At 50.0% G+C, this 21,024-nt stretch overlaps 6 protein-coding genes across 6 annotated transcripts; 2 read left to right on the top strand and 4 right to left on the bottom strand.

The window, feature by feature from the left end:
- The first annotated feature begins 61 nt into the window (after positions 1-61).
- Positions 62-1,080, top strand: BDQ94DRAFT_142518 (cytochrome c oxidase assembly factor 1 family protein). Its single transcript, XM_026766047.1, has 2 exons — positions 62-644; positions 737-1,080. Exons 1-2 carry the CDS (start codon positions 180-182, stop codon positions 827-829), a joined length of 558 nt encoding a protein of 185 aa, XP_026627311.1. The 5' UTR covers positions 62-179; the 3' UTR covers positions 830-1,080.
- On the bottom strand, positions 1,081-2,330 carry BDQ94DRAFT_142517 (mitochondrial 54S ribosomal protein uL3m). Its single transcript, XM_026766046.1, has 2 exons — positions 1,383-2,330; positions 1,081-1,302 (listed from the first exon to the last, which is right to left on the bottom strand). Exons 1-2 carry the CDS (start codon positions 2,197-2,199, stop codon positions 1,202-1,204), a joined length of 918 nt encoding a protein of 305 aa, XP_026627310.1. The 5' UTR covers positions 2,200-2,330; the 3' UTR covers positions 1,081-1,201.
- Positions 2,331-2,869: 539 nt separating this feature from the next.
- Positions 2,870-4,038, top strand: BDQ94DRAFT_24995 (uncharacterized protein). The gene is made up of 2 exons (XM_026775323.1): positions 2,870-3,541; positions 3,634-4,038. Exons 1-2 carry the CDS (start codon positions 2,950-2,952, stop codon positions 3,783-3,785), a joined length of 744 nt encoding a protein of 247 aa, XP_026627309.1. The 5' UTR covers positions 2,870-2,949; the 3' UTR covers positions 3,786-4,038.
- Positions 4,029-8,346, bottom strand: phoC (putative cyclin dependent kinase inhibitor Pho81). The gene is made up of 10 exons (XM_026775322.1): positions 8,095-8,346; positions 7,930-8,014; positions 7,703-7,825; positions 7,597-7,647; positions 7,398-7,538; positions 7,284-7,331; positions 7,200-7,217; positions 4,859-7,109; positions 4,621-4,790; positions 4,029-4,535 (listed from the first exon to the last, which is right to left on the bottom strand). Coding segments are annotated over exons 1-10 (3,105 nt in total). The 5' UTR covers positions 8,097-8,346; the 3' UTR covers positions 4,029-4,319.
- A 2,207-nt stretch (positions 8,347-10,553) lies between these two features.
- BDQ94DRAFT_169792 (uncharacterized protein) lies at positions 10,554-11,962 on the bottom strand (the record flags this gene model as incomplete). The annotated part of the gene is made up of 2 exons (XM_026771356.1): positions 10,554-11,848; positions 11,953-11,962. The coding sequence occupies 2 exons, from the start codon at positions 11,960-11,962 to the stop codon at positions 10,554-10,556; spliced, it is 1,305 nt and encodes a 434-aa protein (XP_026627307.1).
- A 2,640-nt stretch (positions 11,963-14,602) lies between these two features.
- On the bottom strand, positions 14,603-17,111 carry BDQ94DRAFT_24966 (uncharacterized protein). Its single transcript, XM_026775321.1, has 3 exons — positions 16,755-17,111; positions 14,939-16,636; positions 14,603-14,885 (listed from the first exon to the last, which is right to left on the bottom strand). Exons 1-3 carry the CDS (start codon positions 17,006-17,008, stop codon positions 14,645-14,647), a joined length of 2,193 nt encoding a protein of 730 aa, XP_026627306.1. The 5' UTR covers positions 17,009-17,111; the 3' UTR covers positions 14,603-14,644.
- Positions 17,112-21,024: the final 3,913 nt, after the last annotated feature.

Below are 21,024 nucleotides of genomic sequence, written 5' to 3'. Positions count from 1 at the left end.
GTACGGACCGTTTTAGTTCACCATTCCCGCCTCAGGTTTCGGACTTCGGAGCATTCAGCAACCACGGCCTACTACCACTGCCAATTCCCGCGTTACAATAAAGCACAGAGGTCACGCCACACCGCGCAAGACACACGGCACACGTCGAAAGCCAATTGATCTTTAATACTTCTCAAAAGATGCTCCTACGACTCGCAGAGAGGCGCATCGGCGCTTCTCGACTATGCGTAAATCATCGCGGAATGCTCCCTCCCCGGCGCAACTTGATCCCCGCACCACAGGCGAACTCGGGCCCTCTTATGGAAAGACGGGCGGACAGAGCTCTACCCAATGTTCAAAGCGAGAGGCGATGGCTACGAACCTTGCCCATCTTTGCTGTTGTCGTGGGGGCCGCTATGCTGGGTATATTCAACTACCAGAAATCTTCCTCCAGTGTGGTTAACAGTACGCTGTATGCGCTGAGGACTTCTCCGCAGGCGAGGGAGGTTCTGGGTGATGAGATTTACTTTGCTCAGAAGATCCCGTGGATTAGTGGAGAGATGAACCAGCTTCATGGTCGCATTGATATTTCATTCTGGGTTAAGGGTACCAAGGCCCAGGGTAAAATGCGGTTTCGCAGTATTAGACCTGACCGGACTAGCTTTGTTCGTCTACCCCATAACCTTTCTTTCTGACCTAAGTCTTTGCTTTCGGTTTTTCAATGGTTCAAGAACACCTACTAACGTTCGTTCTATAGTTCCGCACGGAAGTATGGAGCTTGGAAACCGAGGATGGCACGGTTATCCAGCTACTTGACAAAGATACCGACCCCTTCAATCAGACCAATTGATTGACTCGACTACTTGGCCCTCTTTGTTCGGGCTGTATACTTGCTTGTTACGTGGTGTTTGGAGATTTGTGCATGTAAATATATCATATCAGTCATGTGCATTGGGCTAAGGCGTTCGGGCTTCGGAAAGCGTCTCACTCTCCCTTTCCCCCACACTCATCCTTTCATTGAGCAGATTTATGTCTCTTGTGTCGGAGTGGAAGCGCTATTTGAGAGCGCCTATCAGGAGGAGAAAAATATAGGAACCACCACTTTGGAAAGGGATATCATTTATGTATCATATACAGACGCCGCTCTTAAAAAACAATACAATGTAGTAGTAGTACATTTGACAAAAGATCACAAGAAGAACAGAAAGCGCGTGCGGTTGAATTATTCAGAAGCCTCAGTAGTCGCAGGGGAAGCTTCCGGCCACGGCTTCTTAATAGCATCCTGTATCCGGACAACGCAGCCCTTGGGACCACTGACGGATCCTATTAAAACCCAAAAGTTAGCATCAACTTTCACATATATGAAATCGACTTGAACAGAGGAGTATTTCGGGGTATCCTACCATTGACCACAACAATTCCATTCTCAGCGTCCACCTTCAAAATCCTCAGATTCTGAACCGTGTTCTGCTCATTACCCATGTTACCCGCCATCTTCTTTCCAGGGTAAACACGAGAACCACCGCCCTGACTAGGACCAGCGGAACCAAGCGAACGATGCGTCAAGGATACACCGTGACTGCGATCCTGACCACCGAAACCATGTCTCTTCATAACACCCGCGAAGCCTTTACCCTTCGTATTAGACCTCGCATCAACGAACTGTCCCTCCTGAAACCAGTCCGCACTGACAGTCTGCCCAACAGGCAAAAGCCCGCTCTCATCCTTAACCCGGAACTCATAGACATGACGCTTGGGCGAGATGCCATTGGCAGTGAAATGACCGAGCAGGGACTTGGTCAAGTTATCGGGACGCCTCCATCCAGCACCCAGCTGAACAGCATAGTATCCATGCTTCTGGCGAGTCTTGTGCGAGACGACTTCGACTCGATCGAGCTGCAGCACGGTGCAGGGAACACGTTTGCCGGTCTCGGGGTCATACAGGGCGGTCATGCCCTTCTTGAAGGTGATGGCACCGGTCCGCAGGGGAAGAGTGTTGGCCTTGCGCTCGAGGGCGGCGGTGGGCGTCGATTTCAGCACGGGCAGGTCATGGCTGACGTTGAAGCGCGAAGTCTCCGGGGGGTTCAAGGACCGGATACCGAAGGAGCGGACTGAGGTGATGGACAATTGGCTGCTGCGGACGGAAGAAGTCGGGAATTGAGACGCCCAGATTGTCGTCAGGGGAAGCTGGGAAAGCTTCCCGGGCATACGAGGGGACATGGCGAATGGAGGTGATGGGGGAGGTATATACTCTCAACTCTCACTCTTTTCTGCCGCTGAGATTTTTGGCAAGACGTGCGGAGACCCCGTCGAGGATGGGCCGGAGAGCCTCGAAGGCGGTGTGTAGGTGCGCGCGGCGCGGATGCCAGTTTGATGCCTGGCTATGATCCTCAGGCATTGATACATGCGGGTAAACATGGGTTACTCTACTTAGTATTGTATGAACGCTTATTTACCAGGGTGCCAGTAGACGTGCAAAAAATACATTTGAAGGCCTAGTAGTGCTCAGGTGACGCCTTCAAGGTCCTAAGCCGAACAAACGCCGAAGAGATGGCGGAACTTAACACCACAAGCTTGGAGCATGCATTCTTCGAGCAGTCGATCCATGCTCCGATTGCCAGTTGCCAATCGGGAACCGGACACGCCGGCACGCCGATGGCGGCGCCGAAGTGTATAAAAAAAAGACGGGAGGGAAGCTGATCCTACGATCTGCTGCCGCAACGTCATCCCCAATCTCACTTGCATTCAGGCCTGCATTGCCGTCTCGGCTTCTTCTGCTTTCTAGACCGTCGCTATCCGCGAGTATATAAGAAGAGGATTTCTTGGTGCTTTTGCCTGTCCATCTTCCCCCACGATTTGTCCGTTCTTTTCCGAAGACCCTAACCGGAAAGACTCACAACCTCTTACAGCAAAGCCACGCACCCCCATTTGCACGCACTCGGACAAAACCATCCTTAAGCCCAGAACAAAATGAGCTTACGACAGTCTCACCTATCGCGCCTGTTCTCTCAAGCGTCGAGAATTCTCCAAAATGCGCCACCTGCATCCACAACAACAAGGACATCGTCCCTATCCTCCTCCCCACTCCTAAGCCGGGCCTTCGGAATGCCCAGCAGACGCGCATTGAGCTTCCAGACCCGCAGCCCCTCGTCCTCCTCCCAAATGAGATTTAGGAGCGGCCAGATTCAACAACCAGGGAACATCTTCCGACGGTCGTTCTTCCGGTCCGCTCGGTCAAACAGCTCAGCGCAATCAGAGCAGCAAGCACCCTCTCTTTCACAGCGGCTTCGCACGCTGTCGAAGGAGTACGGATGGTCCGCGCTGTGGGTGTATTTGATCCTGTCGGCGGTGGATTTCCCGCTCTGTTTTATGGCTGTTCGGTTGGCTGGCGTGGAGCGGATTGGCCACTATGAGCATGTTATTTCGGAGTCGGTGAAGGGGGCTATTCGGAAGGTGTGGCCTCCTTCGGAGGAGGAGGAGAAGGCTGCTGCTGCATTGCAGAGTCAGGCGGAGCAGGAGTCGAAGGAGGCGAGCGAGGATAAGGCCAATGGTGGTGAAGCTAGTAAGTGGCTTTTGCTTTTCCCCCTTTGCTTTGGCTGCATCCGTAGGTATAAGAGAGGTGTCGGCTAATTACTTTGCTTCATTATTGAGCAGGTCTCTGGACGCAACTTGCCCTTGCTTATGCGGTTCACAAGAGTCTTATCTTTATCCGGGTGCCCCTGACGGCTGCGATCACTCCCAACGTTGTCAAGGTCCTGAGGGGCTGGGGCTGGGATATTGTCAAGGGTAGGCCGAAGGGCATGTAGGTGCCATTGAAGATGTGTTTGAGTATGATGGTTGGGACGATTAATGCCGGAAATGGCTCTGCGAAGAGTTTTCAAAACAAGATATTATATTTATAGAGATGTACACTAGCTGTTACATATAATTTTGCAGGACACGCGCGCAGTGTCCTTCTCCACTCAGAGATATTGAGCCGGGTATTTCTGTCAATCATGATCGCCAAGAAGGACGACAGGGTACAAACGTTCAAGAAAAGATGAGACGGGACATTAAAGGATAAAGGACATCAGTCTAGAGTATCCAAAACCCACAACATGTAGCAATATTGAGTCAAGCGTTATGAAAAGGTAATGACACAAGTTCGTCCAGGCATGCAGTGCAAGAAATAGCGAATAGACCCGACCCCATGTAAAGAAATGACCTCACAGTGAAACAAACATATATGACTGACATGATTACAATAATTCGGGATCTGTTGACGCCCGAGATACATATCGACGAAAAGGTCGTGAAGGAAAGGTGAGATGTATGCGAAAGAGAAGACTCGAGACGGCGTATCACATGTCAATCATATCGTTGAATTTCAGGATGCCATTGGCTTTCATAACACCATTCACACCGTCTGGCATCCTGTATGCCCATTCAGCCACGCCCAATGGGCTCGCGACTTGCATGGCGTCTAGTTGGTCGGGTTGCTCGGAGTCATCGGAGGTATCCGCGACTAGCACGAGGCCAAGCTCCTTGATAGTTTCTACAAGCGCCGGTACAACGTTCTATGGCATCAGTTTGTTAGTTTTCGATCTCTTGGGCAGACTGTCGTAGAGTATCAGTGTGGGAAGCAGACGAAGCACAACATACCAAGAGACTAGAACGGCATATCAAGCCCATGAGATTGTTACTTTGTGCTATCCGCGCAGATTCCTTGATGGACATAGAAGCTCGACCACTACTGTCAACGTCTGGCAAAGACTTAACGTCACGGGCCAAGTCGCGGATTTGGCCAAGATCATTGCAAAGAAGGACGGGGTCTGAGATAGGAAGTGAACATTAGCCATATTGCTTCTAAATGATGCCTGTAAAGGCATGGATAACTCACAGTTCGGTTGCTTCCAGTTCAAAGCAATGCAGATATTGGCGTTATAGGAGGTAAAGACCACAGAACGCATGTAGTCGGGGTTATGATCCCGCGAAATACGAGCATGGTCAAACACTTCGGTAAGAATTGCATCGGCAAAGGTGTTGACATCCGCCAAAGACGTCATGTTCAACGCTCGCTCCTCGGCGGCAGAGGGGTAGAGGATCGATAAATTGATGCTGACACTGAGTGGTAGATGGTGGAATACGTCTCGCAATGAGAGGAACGATGAGGCCAGCAAGCGATGAGCCTGTGTCAAATCCTCCACCGCACGCGTTTGCAGGAAATTCACCATTTCCGAATGATTTATACCCCTTTCGGCGCCCATTGCTTGGAACTGGGCATAGGTTAGATGGCAAATGGGGATTTCGATGTTGTGATGGCCAATGGTAAAGTGAGGGTACAGAACCGGAACCCGATCCTTAGTGAGTTGCACGAAAAGCTGAACATGGTCGCCCGAAAGGCTAGAGCCGGTGACTAGGCCGTTATGCTCAGGATCAATAGCACTTGTTGCCTTCCAATAAGTGGCAAAGTGGGTAATCTCCAGAGGATCTCCGTGATACGGCTTGATAACCTGGAAACCGAACTGAAGCTGGCCGATCGAACGTAACCTAGGATCAAACAAGGGCAATGTACATGTCCCGGTACTGGAATTCTCAGCTCTAAATACTGTCGGTAGGGCGACTGTTTTGGCGATGACCTTGGAGCCAAAGGTGGGGAAAATCTCGAAGTCAACGGCGAATGACTCTAGGTTATCCACGTGGAATGAGATCATGCGTGAATCCTCTTGAATCGGAAGCATAATCGTGCGAGGAATCAAGTCTGAGAGTTTGGATGAGATGGTCAAGCGAGCAGCAGGGTGCCGGCCGGCCTGATCAAAGCAGATCGAACCAGATGCGCCAGTGTCAAATAATATCTGAACAAACACTTTCTTATCCAAAAAGTTGTGGCCGTATCGCCTCAGGGGTATGATAGGCGGTGGAAGAGACAAATCAGGGATACCATCAGCGGTCTCCATGTCACCGGTTTCCGTTGCATCGCTGATTTGCAGATCAATGTTGTGGCTTGCCTCTGCTTGTCTCGTACCGTTCATAATGTCGAATGGTGTCCGCGCGGGTCGTGAGTCGGTGCGGATAGACCAAAGCAAAAGCATGCATTCCAAATGCCCTTCCCAGGCCGCATAATACATCGCCGAGAGGCCCTTCTCATCAACAGCACTGGCGTCGACACCTAGCTCCAGTAGAGTGCGCAAACAGCCCACGCAGCCTTCGCTGGCAGCATGGAAGAGTGGTGTCCATTGATACAACTTGTCACGCTGATCCATATCAGCCCCGTATTGCTTGAGAAGTAGGAGTAACTGCGGCGACTGCGAGGCTCGTGCCACCATGTGCTGAGGATAGAGGCCTTCAGCGTCTGGAAGCAATCGTGCACGCCGCTGTAGGAGCATTTGAACTATCGAAAGCGATCCATGCTGACAGGCCAGATTCAGCGGAATATGATCGGACTCGGAAGCGGGGTCGATGCGGGCATTGTTGTGAAGTAGTTGCTCCGCACATGCTAGTTGATCTTTGACAATGCTGTGAATCAAGGGGGTGAAATTATCATGATCCATCACATCGACAGTATGAGGTCCTGCAGCCAGGAGGTCCCGCACCATATCCACGCGGCCATGCATACAGGCGTAATGAAGAGGAATCCGGCCGTAAACGTCGGTCCTGGAAACATCGACACCGGCTGTCAGGCCAGCCTTGAAAACAAATTCACGACCAGAGATTGCTGCTTCGTGCAAACAATTGCGCTCATTGATGTCATCTTCAGCTAAGATGTCAACCAAGCCGCTCTCCAAAAGAACCGCTAGTACATCGTCGGAGAACTCGTTGATGGCGGCTAGGAAAGTGCGGGTTGCGCGGGCATGAGCATCAGGAGACGACTGCAACTTGGCAGTCCATTCGCGAAGCGTCTGCAAGTTCCCTGCCATTGCAGATTGGAGAATTTGCAGGTCGAGATCTTCCTCATCCGTGCCGAAGGCCTGAACAGCCATAGCCCGGTCCACCGGACGAGCTGTATCAAAGTGAATGTTTTCGCCTTCTGCCCATGCTTCAAGCTCTAACCTGGCTGTCGTTGCTCGGTCGGACAAGTCACGCAAGACATCACGATTGAAACATGGTTGTACTTCAACAGCACGGTGCAGGTACAGCTCCTTCATGCGAGACTATAGGGGACACACAGATGAGTAAATGGCCGCACGTTACCAAGATGGGATGAATGGATCCATGAGGCGTGGGGTATGGGTGACTCGGACCTTTGATGTTTTATCCCACTAACTGAACTGTTAGCCATGTTAAGACCAAGGGAGCTAGCGGCTGCGTTTCTTTCTATGACGAACCTTCTTTAAAATTTTCGACATCGCAGTCTCGTTGATCTCGACGAATTGCTTTTCGGACAGTGGTTATCAATTTGCCTATCTCGATGACGCTTGCCGAACACCGAACGAACTCACTTGTAACTTGTTCAGGTCACCATCGAACTGCTGAAACCCTTCAAAAAGGGCAACGAAATTGGCAGGTGCGTTTGAACTGGTCACTGCCCGCGATTGTATAACTCGTTTCTTGTCAACTAGCGTTTTCAGCCGTAACGAGAACTGCCCCGCGTCATCAGCCCATCGTGCCTTGGAAAGGGAACTGCAAAGGAGTGCAAACCTCGGCTTCCTTCTGCAGATAGAAAGCGTTGACTTTCTCGATCTCTCGCTCCTACACAAATCACCAATGAGTCCCAATTCATCCTGCGCTTGGCAGACTTTCTTACCAGACGGAAAAAGAACACCTCCTTGTTCGCGCGAAGGGCAGCTTGCGCTTCGGGGACATTTTGGGGGACCCCTGCGGCGCTCTGAGCGGGTATTGTCGGTGTCGCACTAAGTTGTTTGATAAGCTGTCATAGATGTCAGCTGTGACGAGATATGGTGTGTATCTGGTGGTCTAGGGAGACAGAAAGGCGAGGTACTGAAGGGGCAGAACACTGAGTATAAGACCGACCTTTTTCAAAGCCTTATAATTCACGAAGCTGGCGGCATATTCGGGAAGGTCAAGCTGTCTACGCTGGATCTGCTTGCCAAACTTCCTGTAACCCTGACTGTTAGTATTCCAATGGCGGACGTGACGAGCTCAAATTCCAGGGCCGGTGAGCAGACATGGACTCACATCTTTGGACGCTAGCTCCGCGCGAAGGCGAGAGCGATGTAACCGGACCCTTAATGCGCTGATGCCCAGTTGAGGCAAAGGCTGAGGGGCTCAGATACAAAACTGAAGAAAGAGACCGTGGACAGCAGCAATGCCAGAGCGGAAGGAGAAGAAGAAGAATGGCAGCGAGTGCGAATATGGGATGAGAAAGTCCGCCCCTCTCTTGAGCTCGGCCGGCGGGATGGAGGGCGAGAGAGAGAGAGAGAGAGAACGAGGGAAGACTGGACTAGCCTTGAGGGTGGGGCGTCAACAAGAAACCCAGGGGACGGGGAAAGAAAGGCAAGGACACCCGTCAAAGTGACGATCGGCCTGATCCAGGTACCTCCAGACGTAGGTAGTTATATCCCGGAATCCTGGTACCTCCGTCGTGCACGTCGTTCCTTCGCACCGGGGAGAAGAAGTGAAGCAGCGGCGGCGTCGGCGTTGGCGGTGACAAGGACAGGTAGACAGCAGACAGAGAGTGGATGGGAGATAGACTATGGCTGACTGGTCCGGTAATAGGATCTAGTATCACTATCTACTCCTTAGGTAGAGAGAGAGAGAGAGACCTCTTCGTTCCCTCACAACTAAATGGTATGCCGTGTTCACCCGGAAGGGCAGACCAATGCGGGGCACCTGACCCCGGCGGGGCACAATTGGGAGGGGTGGGAAGAAAAGAAGAGGGAGAGAGGGAGGGAGAGGGAGGGAGAGAGAGACAGACAGAGAGCAACAGAGAAGCTCAAGGTTCAGTGAATCCAAAGAGACGCGGTAATGGGGGAACGCGCTCCTCTCATTAGATGCCAGAATAGGTAGGGTCAACGTCAAGTTACGTCGAAAAAAAGGAGTGGGGAGCTCTGGAGAAGCTGCCTCCGGTCCAATCACCGCCCGGAATGTGCCCACGTTCCTTCTATCGCCGGACGACAACGCTTCAATTCGCGGGCTTCCATGGCCAGCGTGTTCTACAAAAAGTACACTAACAAGGAACTGACTCGTTACTACTTGCTTGGTCTTTAGTTAGGTAAAAGTACACCTGGACTTCTTCGGGTATCATTGTTTTGAAGGGACAGCCGGGCTCAATAGGTATCCCATTGGTACCTACTTAAGATACTACAACTCCGGACTTACGTACCGCAGGCGTCTCAGCTTTCTTCATTCCATTCCAGTCTTGGCGGCACCACCCCTGCGTTGTCCCACATGCAGCCAATCACTTCTGCTGCCGAGACATGCAGGATATACTTTGCTTAGTACTCTGGTGCATCAACTGCGACAATCATCCGATCCTATCCTTCTATTAACTCCTGTTTACATGTTTGCAATGTGCGGCACCTTTAAGCCATAAGGCTTGAAGTACCTAAGTTATACTATACCTCGTGGACTTGAAAAGCAAAGGCAGGAAGAAATGTGTTTTTGATTGTATTAACGTGCTCCCTTCTCAGGCTCTTACATTGACCCATCGATCCCTCCTCCCCATCAAGTCTGTTGGGCATAATTCACAGGTGTCCTACGTCCTCAGCCCTACGTAAAGCACTAGCGAGACTGCGACACCAATTGCATCAAAGCAACTTCAAGATGTCCGTGCGGGCTATCCCATACCCTGTGCCGGGGCCGACGTGACATTCTTCGATTGAGAGTCTCAATGGTCCAGATCTCACCACTGTCTAGTGTTTCAAACCACTTATGCTTAGAGGCTTCGGGCTTATTCGAATTCTAGGGATTCGGGAACAGAAAAGTTCACAATATGTATTCCTCAAGCACGCTATCCTCCCCATGAACAGTCCACAATGCGATTGCATCCAAATGTACAGGTGAGATGCCCGCACTGCGGTGGCCTTGACCCACAATATATCCAGACCTGAGCAAGACACGTTTAGACAAAATCGAGGCAAACAGAAAATAAAAATAGGGATAAGGAGGCGGGTAAGAAAGTAACAAAATAAGAAGCCCTGGTTGCCTTGTGTGAAGGTCAGGCTTCTATAGAATCATAAATGTACAATCACAAGGCCGAGGTGAACGAAAATAGAAAATGAGAAAAACAGGAGGGATATATCCATATACCAAAATAACGAGGGCACCAGTTGAAACGACAAAACGAGGCAATTGAAATGAAAGAGGTATTTTGAGGTCTAGGAAGGCCACAAAAGAAAGAGTGAGCGAGAGATTGAAGAACAAGAGATTCGTGATGCTGCACTTTGAACGCTATCCGAACAGTATGGCGGCAAAGTATCTCAATTTTCCAGGTGGGGGGGTTTTGGGGTTTGTAGGCACGTTTCGTTCCATGTCACAGGTCTCGTGACCCTAAACAGGAATATGAAGACAGCCAATTGAAGGCGATTGAGTGTTGAATACGCGTATATCGACCGCCACAATGACTGTTGCATCTGGGCGTCCAGCTTGCAATGTCCGCTTATCAATGCGGTGAGGATAGAGAAAGCAGGAGCATCTCAGAAATTCTGCGCAATACCAGCATTCCCTTGTCTAGGGAACACGGCAGGGTTCTCAATGCGGGTATTGCGCCGCGCCTGAACATCGCGAATGACAGGCGGAGCTCCGCCATACGGGCCGTCACCATATGCTCCATATTGCGGTTGCATATCATTATAGTACGGATTATCGTCGTAGAAACCTCCTGAGGGGTGAGTGGCAGACATGTGACTCTCTTCGGACGCTTCAGAATGGTTGGCCGCAGAGTAGGCTGACGAGGCGTTCGATGGACCACGGTGGATATCGACATTTCGACTGTTCGCGGCGGCTGCTGGAGCAGCACCCAGGACTCCAATTGGTTCAGTCTCCCCCAGTGTACCTTGCCCTTCGGAGTACTGAATTGTCCCATCGCTCGGGGTCGCTGCATGGTGATAACCAGGAGCGCTTCCAGCCTCGGACATCGCCAGGCCGACTCCGGCGCTGCTCGATAGGTTGGTAGATGCCTTGCGGCCAGCAGATGTCGTTCCCCAGCCACGGTAGCCCGATGAAGTGTTATCGTCCTTGGGTTCAAAGGCTCCACCACCCATGATGGGAGGTAAGGAGGGATCGTTATTCGGATTGAACCCGTATTCCTCCACTTCTTTCCTCCGCTCTTCTTCAGCCGCCTTCTTCGCTTTCCATTTTCTCCAGAAGTACAAGGCTGCAAGGATGATTATGGCCACTGAAGCGACTGGCACAACGACCGCAACTGCAATCGTGCCGCCTGCTGAAAGCCCTGAGCTACCACCTCCACTTCCACCGGTCGACGATGCTGATGCTGCCGATCCACTGCCCGTAGCAGTCACGCCATTTGCTGCAGTACCAGCAGTTCCCGTTGGGAGTGTTGTGTCGGTGGATGTTATCGTCAGCGTCTCCACGCCGGTCGATCCATCGGTTGGTGTCTGTGTAGTAACCACTGTGGTGACAACTGGAGTCGCAGTAGTGTGAGAGGTAGTAGAAGTAGTGGTTGGGGGAGCCTCAGTGGTGCTACTCGTAGACGAAGTGGAAGTGCTACTTGTCGTCGACGGTATGGATATCGTTGTAGCAGAAGAAGTTGATTCCGAGGTCGACGACGTGGACGTTGTAGAGGGTGTGGATACGGATGTCGTTGGTTCCGCGGAGGTTTCTTGCGATGTAGTCGCCTGGGACGTAGGAGTTGCCTCTGTCGTCGATTGGGATGTGGTTTCCGCTTGTGTCTCGGTGGGTGTAGTAGTAGCTGCATCAGCGGCGTTTGCCGATGTTGCTGCCGCTGCTCCTGCAGCCGCCGCAGCCGATCCTGTAGGCAAGTTCAGTATACCGCAAGCGCATAGTTTATAACGGATAGCAGAGAACAGCGATACGCTCTCCAAGGTAGGGGGACGTGGTGGGGTAGCACCATACCAGAAGACATCTTTAGATGGCAATTGAGTCCAGAAGGATCAGGGTCCGAGTAGTATCAGTCAGTGAGTTCAACTGGGATTCGATAATTTCACAAGTCTAGCTGTCAATGACTGATCCACGAAGATGGGTAAGACGTATTCAGCCGAGAAGTAACCGGTCGTACACGTTTTGAGTGGAAGTTTCGCAAAAGTACGAGTCTCCGTTAAGATTGCGTTTATAGAAGGATCGGAAGGCGATCGAAAGAGCGAAAAAATGTTGCGATAGCAAAAGAACGAATATAGGTTTGAATAAAGGGTACGACTCTATACCCAATAGGAATTAAAAGAGAATTGCTTCACTAGAATAAGAGCTGTAGCGCCCGTAGAGTGGTGAAGCTGATAATGGACTGCCTAGCGGATGGTCAGGGGATAAGCACGGTCGCCTCAGACCAACGCGGGCAAGAAAAGAAGGAAACAACAGATTATGGAATTAAGAAAGGAAAAAAAAAAAGGGTTCTCGGGAAAGGAAAATTTAGTAGGAGGGTATGCACAGTGGCAACTCACCGGAATTAAACTGGATGCCATGAGACAGCAGACACCGATCTCTTATTAGATAGAGCGCAGAAATAACACACTCATTGGGACATATCCATTTGAGGGGGTGTGGGAGGAGTTGAGGGAAGACACTCCAAAGAGAAGAGAACGAACAGAAGGAAGGGAAAAGAGCGAGTGAGTGAGTGACGGAACGAATGGATTGAACGAGCGAGAGAGCGGAGAAGTTTGGGCGAATTGCGGCCAGAAGCAAGCCTCTGCAACCGGCTCAGTGCTCCTGAGGGTGACTTAGTCTTGTCTTGGTTATGAGACTTTCCTGGTATTATTCTTAGTACCAGGTACGAGTACGGAGCAGCGAGCAGGTACAACCAGTATGTACGGAGTAATGGTACCAGTTACACTTGGCCAACCCAAATTGCTGCGATCGGCATCCGCCGGAGTCAGCAAGCGGGCGTCCGTCATCACATTCTCCCTCCCCAAATATCAATTGATACCAGAAAGATGGAGTAGTATCTGGAGTCTCTAGGGTTCATCTGCTATCCTCACGGAGCTAAAATCATACTCCATACCCTGTTCTCCAATCTCCAATGTCCATAATCAACATGACATGCCCTGAGATTGAACTACTTATTCTTAGCAACAGTTAGACCCGGTTCCATGGGGGGCAACAGAACTTGATGACCCCCAAGCGGCCCACCGGGCGACGAGGAAGAATTGCTGATTGCAGATTGAGTGCCGCCTTCGGTGGGTCCCAATCTCCCACAGTCGAGCAGCCTCAAGCCCGGATTGGTGGTGCCGGACTTCATTCTTACCGCTAACCAAGCAGTAGCCACTATCGGTAACTCTCAGGTACCAATTGTCTTGGAAAAAAAAAAAAAAAAAAAAAAAAAAATACCTGCCATGCCATGCCACAATTTACTAACTAGTACCTACTAGATACTATTGTTGAGGGCCCCCCCCCCCCCTGAACGGTGCATCGTTGATCGATCTGCCTGATATACAGGCAGTAATTTCCTTGTTATCAACATAGCATCTCCAAGAACAACCAAGTATATGTACATACTTAAGTCGGTCCTGGCAAGGTAATCAAATATGTTTACCAACTCAAAGTATGCCATCAGTGGCTTCCGCGAATGCCGCATCTCTCTCCACTTTGGAAATCGTCCGAGCGGATAAGAGCGACTCGGACGGTCGCGTCTACCATCGACAGTGCGCCTCCTCAACCAAGACATGATTATCCATATTTGATACTTCAAAATCCTACATGAATGAATAGGAAAGAGTAAAAGCAAAGAATGTCATTATGAAGGCTAGCTACACTGCAACGCCATCATCTACTACTAACCGGTGTCAAGACGAAGCCTCGGTCGGCCGCTTCCGGCTGTCATCCTTCCCTACCTACCTACTGTGTAGTAGGAGCATTGGCTCCCGAGGTTGCATCTGACAATCAGACGAGACAGAGGCAGGCTGGATAGGTCAAACAATTGGGTCTCTAACCGTCACTTTTAGGCCTTCCAACAAGGCGTTGAATACTACGCCATGAACAGTAAAACACATCATGTAGCTGCAAACTTCGTTGGGCGTGTATCTATCTGTCTCGGAACTTTTCCAATGCACCCGCGTCCGGGCATACTACTTGGGCAAGAGCCTGTAACAACATCCGGTCGGTCAGGCCTCCTATCGTTCGATGACGCAAGACCGCGTGTCATCCTTGCACTGTAGCGGATATGCATGACACTTTTACTTTTGAAGCCACGTACTTGGGCCTACGACGCCGACTTTCACCGGACTTGATAATGAAAGTAGCACAATTTTCAAAAAGCATTTTGGAACACAAGCATCGTCAGATTTTGGCATCGACGATTCGCCTCCAAAAAGAAGTCATATTTGCAGGTTGAAGGTTATAGATAAACATGGCTGATCAGACCGAGCGCCTAGAGAAAGCAGAGACGAATAACAAAAGGCCCCTTGTATGTATTCACGCCACTGAACATCGGGAAGATTTGCGAAATCGAACCCGGTTCCTCAAAAGAAGTACCGCTAGGACAGAATATATAATGGACAAGAATAGATCGTGATAAGGTATGTAAACACCAGATGGCTGTGGCAGAGGGGGAAATCGTTACGGCTGGGAACAAACAACGAAACAGAAATGCCGGTATTTACTGCCGCATATCCCATTTAGGACGGAGGTTTGACATCAAGTCATCCTTGGTACCCACAGTGTCCGCAGGCAGACGACTGACACGATACGCACCAGTGCGGATGTTGTGCAAATGGGTCGATGAAATCCCAGTGCCGTTGCTGCGAATACTACCAGCATCGCTCGCAGTATCATTCTTGAAGCGAGGCGGAGGTGCAAAATCCAATGTGTCGTAAGCGCCCGACTTGCGCAATGCGTGTCTGAAACTTGGTTAATATTGACAAGCAAAGCATATGGAGAGCAAATGACTTACGCGCTAGGCAAGGCTGAAAGGTCATCGAAAGCTGAAACAAGCGGCGAATGGACCGGCACCGCCGGGCTAAATGGTTGCAGGCCGCCCAAGGGCGTTCCTGGTCGGCCCTCTTTTTGATCCTTGAAGTGATTGGAGGGGGCATACTCGATGGCAGACATGATGGAATCATCATTCAGCATATGGGGTGTGGGGAGGATCTGAAGCGGCGAGGGCGGGGGTATCGGCTTGCGCGGCTTTGGGGGTCCAGGCATACGGTTAGAGGCTGAGGATAATGCACGAGGACCGGGCGATTGGAAGCCGCTATTGAAGCCTCCGTCCGAGCCCCTAGGCATATGACGAGCTGCCCCTTGGAAGCGTGGCGGTGCGCGAGGTGGAGGAGTCATGGCACGACGAGTCACTGGTTCAGCGAAAGGCGCCGGCACCGCACCGAACTGATCGCCCATCGTAGGGTCGTACGCATAGGCCTCTTCACCATAGTAATCTGGCACATAGTCATGGTACATTGTTTCCCGGCCGTTCTTGTTCTCATCAAAGTACTCCTTGTAGAAGGACCTGATACGGTTGGCACGTTGCTCGGGGTCCTCAGACGGATCCTCTGGCGGCAGGGGACGAAGACCGAAAGTCATCCGTCGCGTGTCACGACGGCTCGCATCAAGGCCTGTGTTCTGACCCCGAGGTGGCTCTTCGGCAGGCACAGCAGGGGCATCGGGATGCTGAAGACCATCTTCATAGCTTGTAGCGCTTGTCACATCTTGCACATTGACAGCCGGGATCGTAGACCTCCGCGCATCACCGTAATCGCTAGCTGCATCACTCACAGGGAGCGAAATCCTGGGTGTTGATATTGATGCGGTTTGCACAGGAGCCGGGCTGGGGTCCAAATGCAGCGAAAGAGGGTCATGTAACGGTGGAACATTGGCATGATGCTGAGGGACCGGCACTGAAGCCACGTCGTTGTCGTGACCGTGATCTTTGGGAAGGGTCATATTTGCGTACTGTGGCATATGCGATAAGCGCTTCTGCTGGGCACTAGTCTCAGTAACGGCGTGATCTCCAGCGAATCCGACTTCATTGCTTGTCGTGTGCGGCTCGCTAATGGCCATTCCAGGAACATGTACAGGACTCGGGCTTCTGGGCAGATCCAGCTGGAACCCATGATCATGTTCATGATCAGAGCTTGCCGGGCTCTGCACATTACGGTCCCCGGACGAAGTCTTGTAAAGTGGCGGCGACGAGCGCGACATTCTTTGGGCGTTCCGCAGAAGACCCTGGTTCATATCGTCTCCAAGTGCGGCCCGTCGGGTTGAACCTGTAAAGCTTGCCGCATCATCGTGGGGGCCTCTCGAGTGTGACCTGAGCGACGAATTGTCACCGAGGAAGGACCCGACGTGTCGGTACTTATCATCGTCACCATCACCGATGGATCTGGACATAGACGCCAGGGATTCCCTCGAGTTGTGCAGACCGGGAGGGAGCAGATAGGGACTAGGCCCAATATCCAACGAGATTCCCTTGTTGTGAGCCGCGTTGCGATCAGTTTTCTCTGCTTGTTGCATAGGCACAGCTCCGTTAGTGGGCGCCAAATCTAGGCCGAAGTCGAGAGATTTGTGTTTGTCATTTGCATCTTCGTTACGGAGCTTCTTCACGTTTCTGCGGTGCAAGTAGAGTAGAATGCCGATGGCAATCACAATAGGAACCCTAGGTGCTCATCAGTCATGGTCTTGAACCATTGAAAATAGCATTATAAGTATGGTCTCCGTAAAGTGGAGAGCAAAGATGGGCATTTTAACGAAGGAGGGAACGCAATTGAACGTACACTGCTCCTAGAACAACAGGCAAAGTCGTAGTGGTAAGCGTGCTTGTCGGTTTAGTACCACTGGATGCAGTGGATGAGGAAGCCGAAGAAGAATCAGTAGACGGCAGAGGCTCTCTTCTTGCCAACGTCGGAGTTTCGCGCATCGCTAGCAATGGCAGTCGGTCCCGAGGCACAAGGCTTGGGCGGCGTGCCATCGAGCGGCCTTGCAACTGTGCGCCATGGAGAGCCTGATGATGGTGGTGGTGATTGTGCATGATCGGCCGAGTCCTTCAGGGAGGTAACCCGAACTCTCCGTGAGCCCGGAGGACTTCCAGATTCTTCCAGATTACTTCGACAATGGGGCAGTTGCCGGGCCACAGTAGCTCTTAACTCTGTTGTGAATATTTCCCAGGTGTCGATAACTGTAAATCATGAAGTCGAGTGGCGGTATTTATGACGAGAAGCAATTGAGGAAGTGCCTATGATGCGAAGATCTATCTCACTGGGGGGAAGGTGGGCACGCTCAACAACGGTAGTAATGGCGGACAAGAAGCGAGGGTACAAGGATGGATTTGGATCCAGCAAGGAATGGACGGAGCGAGAGCTGCTCCCTGAAATGAACGACTGTACAAGCCCCGAGATGTCGAGGCCCGGGGGGGGAAGGGAAAGAACGACGTGTAACAGGTTAAAAAAGGAAAGGAAAGGAGTAGAGGAGGCCGACCGAACTCGATAGGGAGAGGGAGAAAAGAGGGAAAATGAAGTGAGCCGGCAGGGCGAAAGCCCAGAGGGCGTAAGCAAGCAGCAGCACCCAGGGCTACTACCTTGGGGCTAGTCAACCTAAGCGGTCTAGATGGCCCGTTTCATTTCCATTCATTTGTTTGTCTAACCGGTTGTGGGGAGGAGAGGCAAAGCTTGGTGGCAGATGGGGGGGAAGAGTTGAGCAGTGGTTTGAACTAGACTAGACTAGCTGGTTAGTGAGTGAGTATCCGTCGTACCATACTGCGGGAGGGGAAACACCGAACACATGCCCCGTATTCGCAAAGTATGGTATGGTCATCTATTCGAGGAAGAGGTATCTATCTGAGTATCTATCTAAATATCTACCTAGATAAGGCAGGTCACTGCTACTCGCTAGCAAAGTAAACTACTTGCTAGCTACCTTAAGTTAGTGGTCTGATTGTTGTTGAAAAGTATTTTTTTTTCCCCAGAAGAATGCATGATAAACCCATTATTCCTAATAGAGAGAGCTTGGACCAAAAACATTGGCTCACCCACATACCTTGTGCAATGTACACAGTAAGTACATTGCGATTGGTCTTGAGGTCAAAAAGAGGAACAGAATAACAGAGTAGCTGGCTCAAGTATGGAATTCTAAAGAAAGATAGGTACACTTCCTCTTCTGTCACGACGTGGTTTTGCCGCCCCCTGAGTTGGCTGAAGATCGGAATACACATTACCGAATGTGAAGTAGATACCGGTATCACATCCGTATGGAACACTAGTTCACTAGCAGTAATGGTGAACGGACTCCAACAGTCTGGGCGGGCTGATTCCTCTGTGGTGACTTATCCTTACTTTGCAAGTGTTTCAGCTTCCTCGTGGGCTCTCTGGCAGATGTGTCCAAGACTCCAAGTACTCTGGCGGCGCTCTCAATCCACTTTCTTTTCTTCCTCTCCAGGTCCGGCTCTGTTTACTTTTCTCTACTTAGACCGAGCAAGTAAGGTGGCCGCGATCCCCTGAGTCGAGAAAGCAAAAAACCAAGGCACAAGTGGGGCGCCTAGTCTCTCCTTTTCAGACTAGCGCCAGGAACCCGCTCAGTCCTGACCAATAATTGGAAGGGAACTCCGCCCCTTGGGAGATTACCTCTCGGACATTCTCCACCCGCCATACAAAGCTGAGCCTGTCGACTTGCTCGATTAATATCTGACATTCACCCCTTGGGAAGTCTGGACAAGTGCTAAACCTTCTCGAATGATCCTACCGGAGTAGATTGGCACTGGGAGAGTTTGTTGGTTGCCTACGGTGCACAACTAGTGAAGTAGTTGACGTATATCCATGATAAGAGTTGGTTTATTATTAGCATCAGTTGGCTTGGTCCGGGTATCCTTCCTGGCATGTAGTACTAAATACCTACGACGCATTACTTTCCTGCATTGATGCTATCTATCTCTTCTACCCACAACTAATACTTCAACCAACAATACAGCAATCGGCAACAGTTTGTCTGCAATGTGATAAAGCATGGGGCAGCGTCTGGAAACTATGACATTTCCCCGCTCTTCCGATCTTACGACGGAGACTACATAATGTATAGAAAAAAAAATTTGAGGTTTGAATTAATTAATTGGCTATTCCTTTAGCTACCAATCCCTCGAAACACAGCATCAGGCTGATATACCGTACCGTGGCTTCGGCCATACTTTGAGGCGACCTTGTTTATAGATACCATGAAACTGCGGAGTCCATATGGCACGTTCTTCATGGCAAATATATGATGATAAAATCCCCTTGAGACCAATACAAATACTCAACTATAAGCATTCCGCCAGTCATATTGCTTGTGTAGCTGAGGCTGAGACATGATCACGGCAAATGTCCCTTGACTCTGGGATTATGGTTCATCACGAAAATCAGACCGAACTTAGAAGGGATACACCAATCGCAAGGAACAGCACGAATATATGCATTATATGCCCCCTGAGGTGAAGATCATGGCTTACATACTTTCTACTTAAGTTCATGTGACCCGCTGGATCGTTAGCTGAGTATATCGACGTACCCTCTAGTAATAGCATATTGATGAAAAACATAAGGTGCTTGGTAGCTTTAAGTAAATATTCTTCCCATTCATATATATATTGCGAGCATACTACTTTCAACAGCTATATATTCTAAGTAATTTGCATCATGCCAACACATCTACGCATGACGCAACTAGTTCCTAAGTAGCGGCTATTATGATGATATGGTTGAGGTACATCTGCCTTTGAATTCGCGTCTCCGTTGTCAGTGACCTTACGATTTTGTGTGTATCGATCCATGCATATCACTTCGGTTTAACACGTATTATACAGCTATAGAAGAATAAAAAGGGGACCTGTCAGAACCGAAGTGAGGAATACCCTGGACTCTTCCATCTTGAAAGGAAACTTCATCTTAAAGCATCTTTCCTTGAATATATATCCATGTCTTCAAAGCTCTAGAGCCACAGACCTAGCTACCTGTCGCGCGCTTTTCACCCACAAAGAAAAGGTAAGAATAGCCTAAGCATGTCCTTGAATGAAGGTATCCGGTACCCCGGGAAAGCCGTATACAACTCGGGTGGTATGAAACGTGATCTAGTACATATGAATCGACGTCCATACGCTAGTATCTATTCTTTCAGAGTGCTCTAGCTTTTGAAAGCTGTCAATTCTGGGAGGGAAATGGCACATGCATCATTACCCGGCTTACGCCCTTTGCCTCAAGATTAGCACTGAAAGACTACGTACTAGCCCACGAGCAATATATATATATATGCCTTTTGAACACTATCGTTGCCGTAGCTGGCACACCGTATACTGATAAATCATATTTAGGAGAAAAAGATAATGTCATGTTAGTAGTACATGATTCGACGTATGGAACTGTTTCTATTGATATTCCTTTCCACACCACACCTGGTCCATCCGGTCCCCCATTTTGGTTCCATATTTGTGGCTCGCCCAATATATTCTTGGTGGATTAACCAAAGTGTTATTCCGGGTCCACAGTGAGATCCATACACTTCCTGATTGCCGAGATCAAGTACGGGTTCAAATATAACTTTAGAGTAATAACGGATATTTACAGGCTTAAAGGTAGAAAGACTTTGGCTCACTGGGCTCATTTCATCGAGAATGTGATAGCCCGTTCTTTGTAATTTTGCACTATTGGCTATGGAGAAGTCACCATATCTTTCTTTTGTTTCTCCAGACAGGTACAAAATGACCCAGATTCTTATATCCATACACCGATGAAAAAGTAAAATCAAACGAAGAAAAGGAAGTTGGCGAATGCAAACAGGCAATGGAAGACCGTACGGGACCTTCGTAATCCACATCCGAAAATATCACGTACAGAGAACAGAAGATGAAAAAAGAAAAGGGAAGACTAAAAAATAGACTTTATGGCAAGGGTTGAGAGAGAAAAAGAAAGGCCCAATAGAAAAAAGTATTCGCACAAGAACCGCCCAAATACACAACACAAACCCTGAATGGGAAACCCAACATGTCAGTTGTACAATGTGATATCCATTTGAAAACAATAAACT

Source organism: Aspergillus welwitschiae (genome assembly GCF_003344945.1).
Source record: "Aspergillus welwitschiae strain CBS 139.54b unplaced genomic scaffold BDQ94scaffold_13, whole genome shotgun sequence".
In the NCBI taxonomy this organism is placed as follows: domain Eukaryota; kingdom Fungi; phylum Ascomycota; class Eurotiomycetes; order Eurotiales; family Aspergillaceae; genus Aspergillus; species Aspergillus welwitschiae.
The sequence above is the reverse complement of the archived record's forward strand: the minus strand, read 5'-3'. Positions and strand labels throughout refer to the sequence as shown.

What these genes read in the sequence shown, in the direction of transcription:
- BDQ94DRAFT_142518 (XM_026766047.1), top strand. Translation starts at nt 180, where the DNA reads ATGCTCCTACGACTCGCAGAGAGGCGCATCGGCGCTTCTCGACTATGC. An exon ending in GACCTGACCGGACTAGCTTT is followed by an intron (nt 645 to 736) that starts GTTCGTCTACCC and finishes TTCGTTCTATAG; the next exon opens with TTCCGCACGGAAGTATGGAG.
- BDQ94DRAFT_142517 (XM_026766046.1), bottom strand. Translation starts at nt 2,199, where the DNA reads ATGTCCCCTCGTATGCCCGGGAAGCTTTCCCAGCTTCCCCTGACGACA. An exon ending in TGGAATTGTTGTGGTCAATG is followed by an intron (nt 1,303 to 1,382) that starts GTAGGATACCCC and finishes GGGTTTTAATAG; the next exon opens with GATCCGTCAGTGGTCCCAAG.
- BDQ94DRAFT_24995 (XM_026775323.1), top strand. Translation starts at nt 2,950, where the DNA reads ATGAGCTTACGACAGTCTCACCTATCGCGCCTGTTCTCTCAAGCGTCG. An exon ending in GGCCAATGGTGGTGAAGCTA is followed by an intron (nt 3,542 to 3,633) that starts GTAAGTGGCTTT and finishes ATTATTGAGCAG; the next exon opens with GTCTCTGGACGCAACTTGCC.
- phoC (XM_026775322.1), bottom strand. An exon ending in ATTATAAGGCTTTGAAAAAG is followed by an intron (nt 7,826 to 7,929) that starts GTCGGTCTTATA and finishes CATCTATGACAG; the next exon opens with CTTATCAAACAACTTAGTGC. An exon ending in GAACTGGAAGCAACCGAACT is followed by an intron (nt 4,791 to 4,858) that starts GTGAGTTATCCA and finishes TTCCTATCTCAG; the next exon opens with ACCCCGTCCTTCTTTGCAAT.
- BDQ94DRAFT_24966 (XM_026775321.1), bottom strand. Translation starts at nt 17,008, where the DNA reads ATGCACAATCACCACCACCATCATCAGGCTCTCCATGGCGCACAGTTG. An exon ending in CCTGTTGTTCTAGGAGCAGT is followed by an intron (nt 16,637 to 16,754) that starts GTACGTTCAATT and finishes ATGAGCACCTAG; the next exon opens with GGTTCCTATTGTGATTGCCA. An exon ending in CTTTCAGCCTTGCCTAGCGC is followed by an intron (nt 14,886 to 14,938) that starts GTAAGTCATTTG and finishes ACCAAGTTTCAG; the next exon opens with ACACGCATTGCGCAAGTCGG.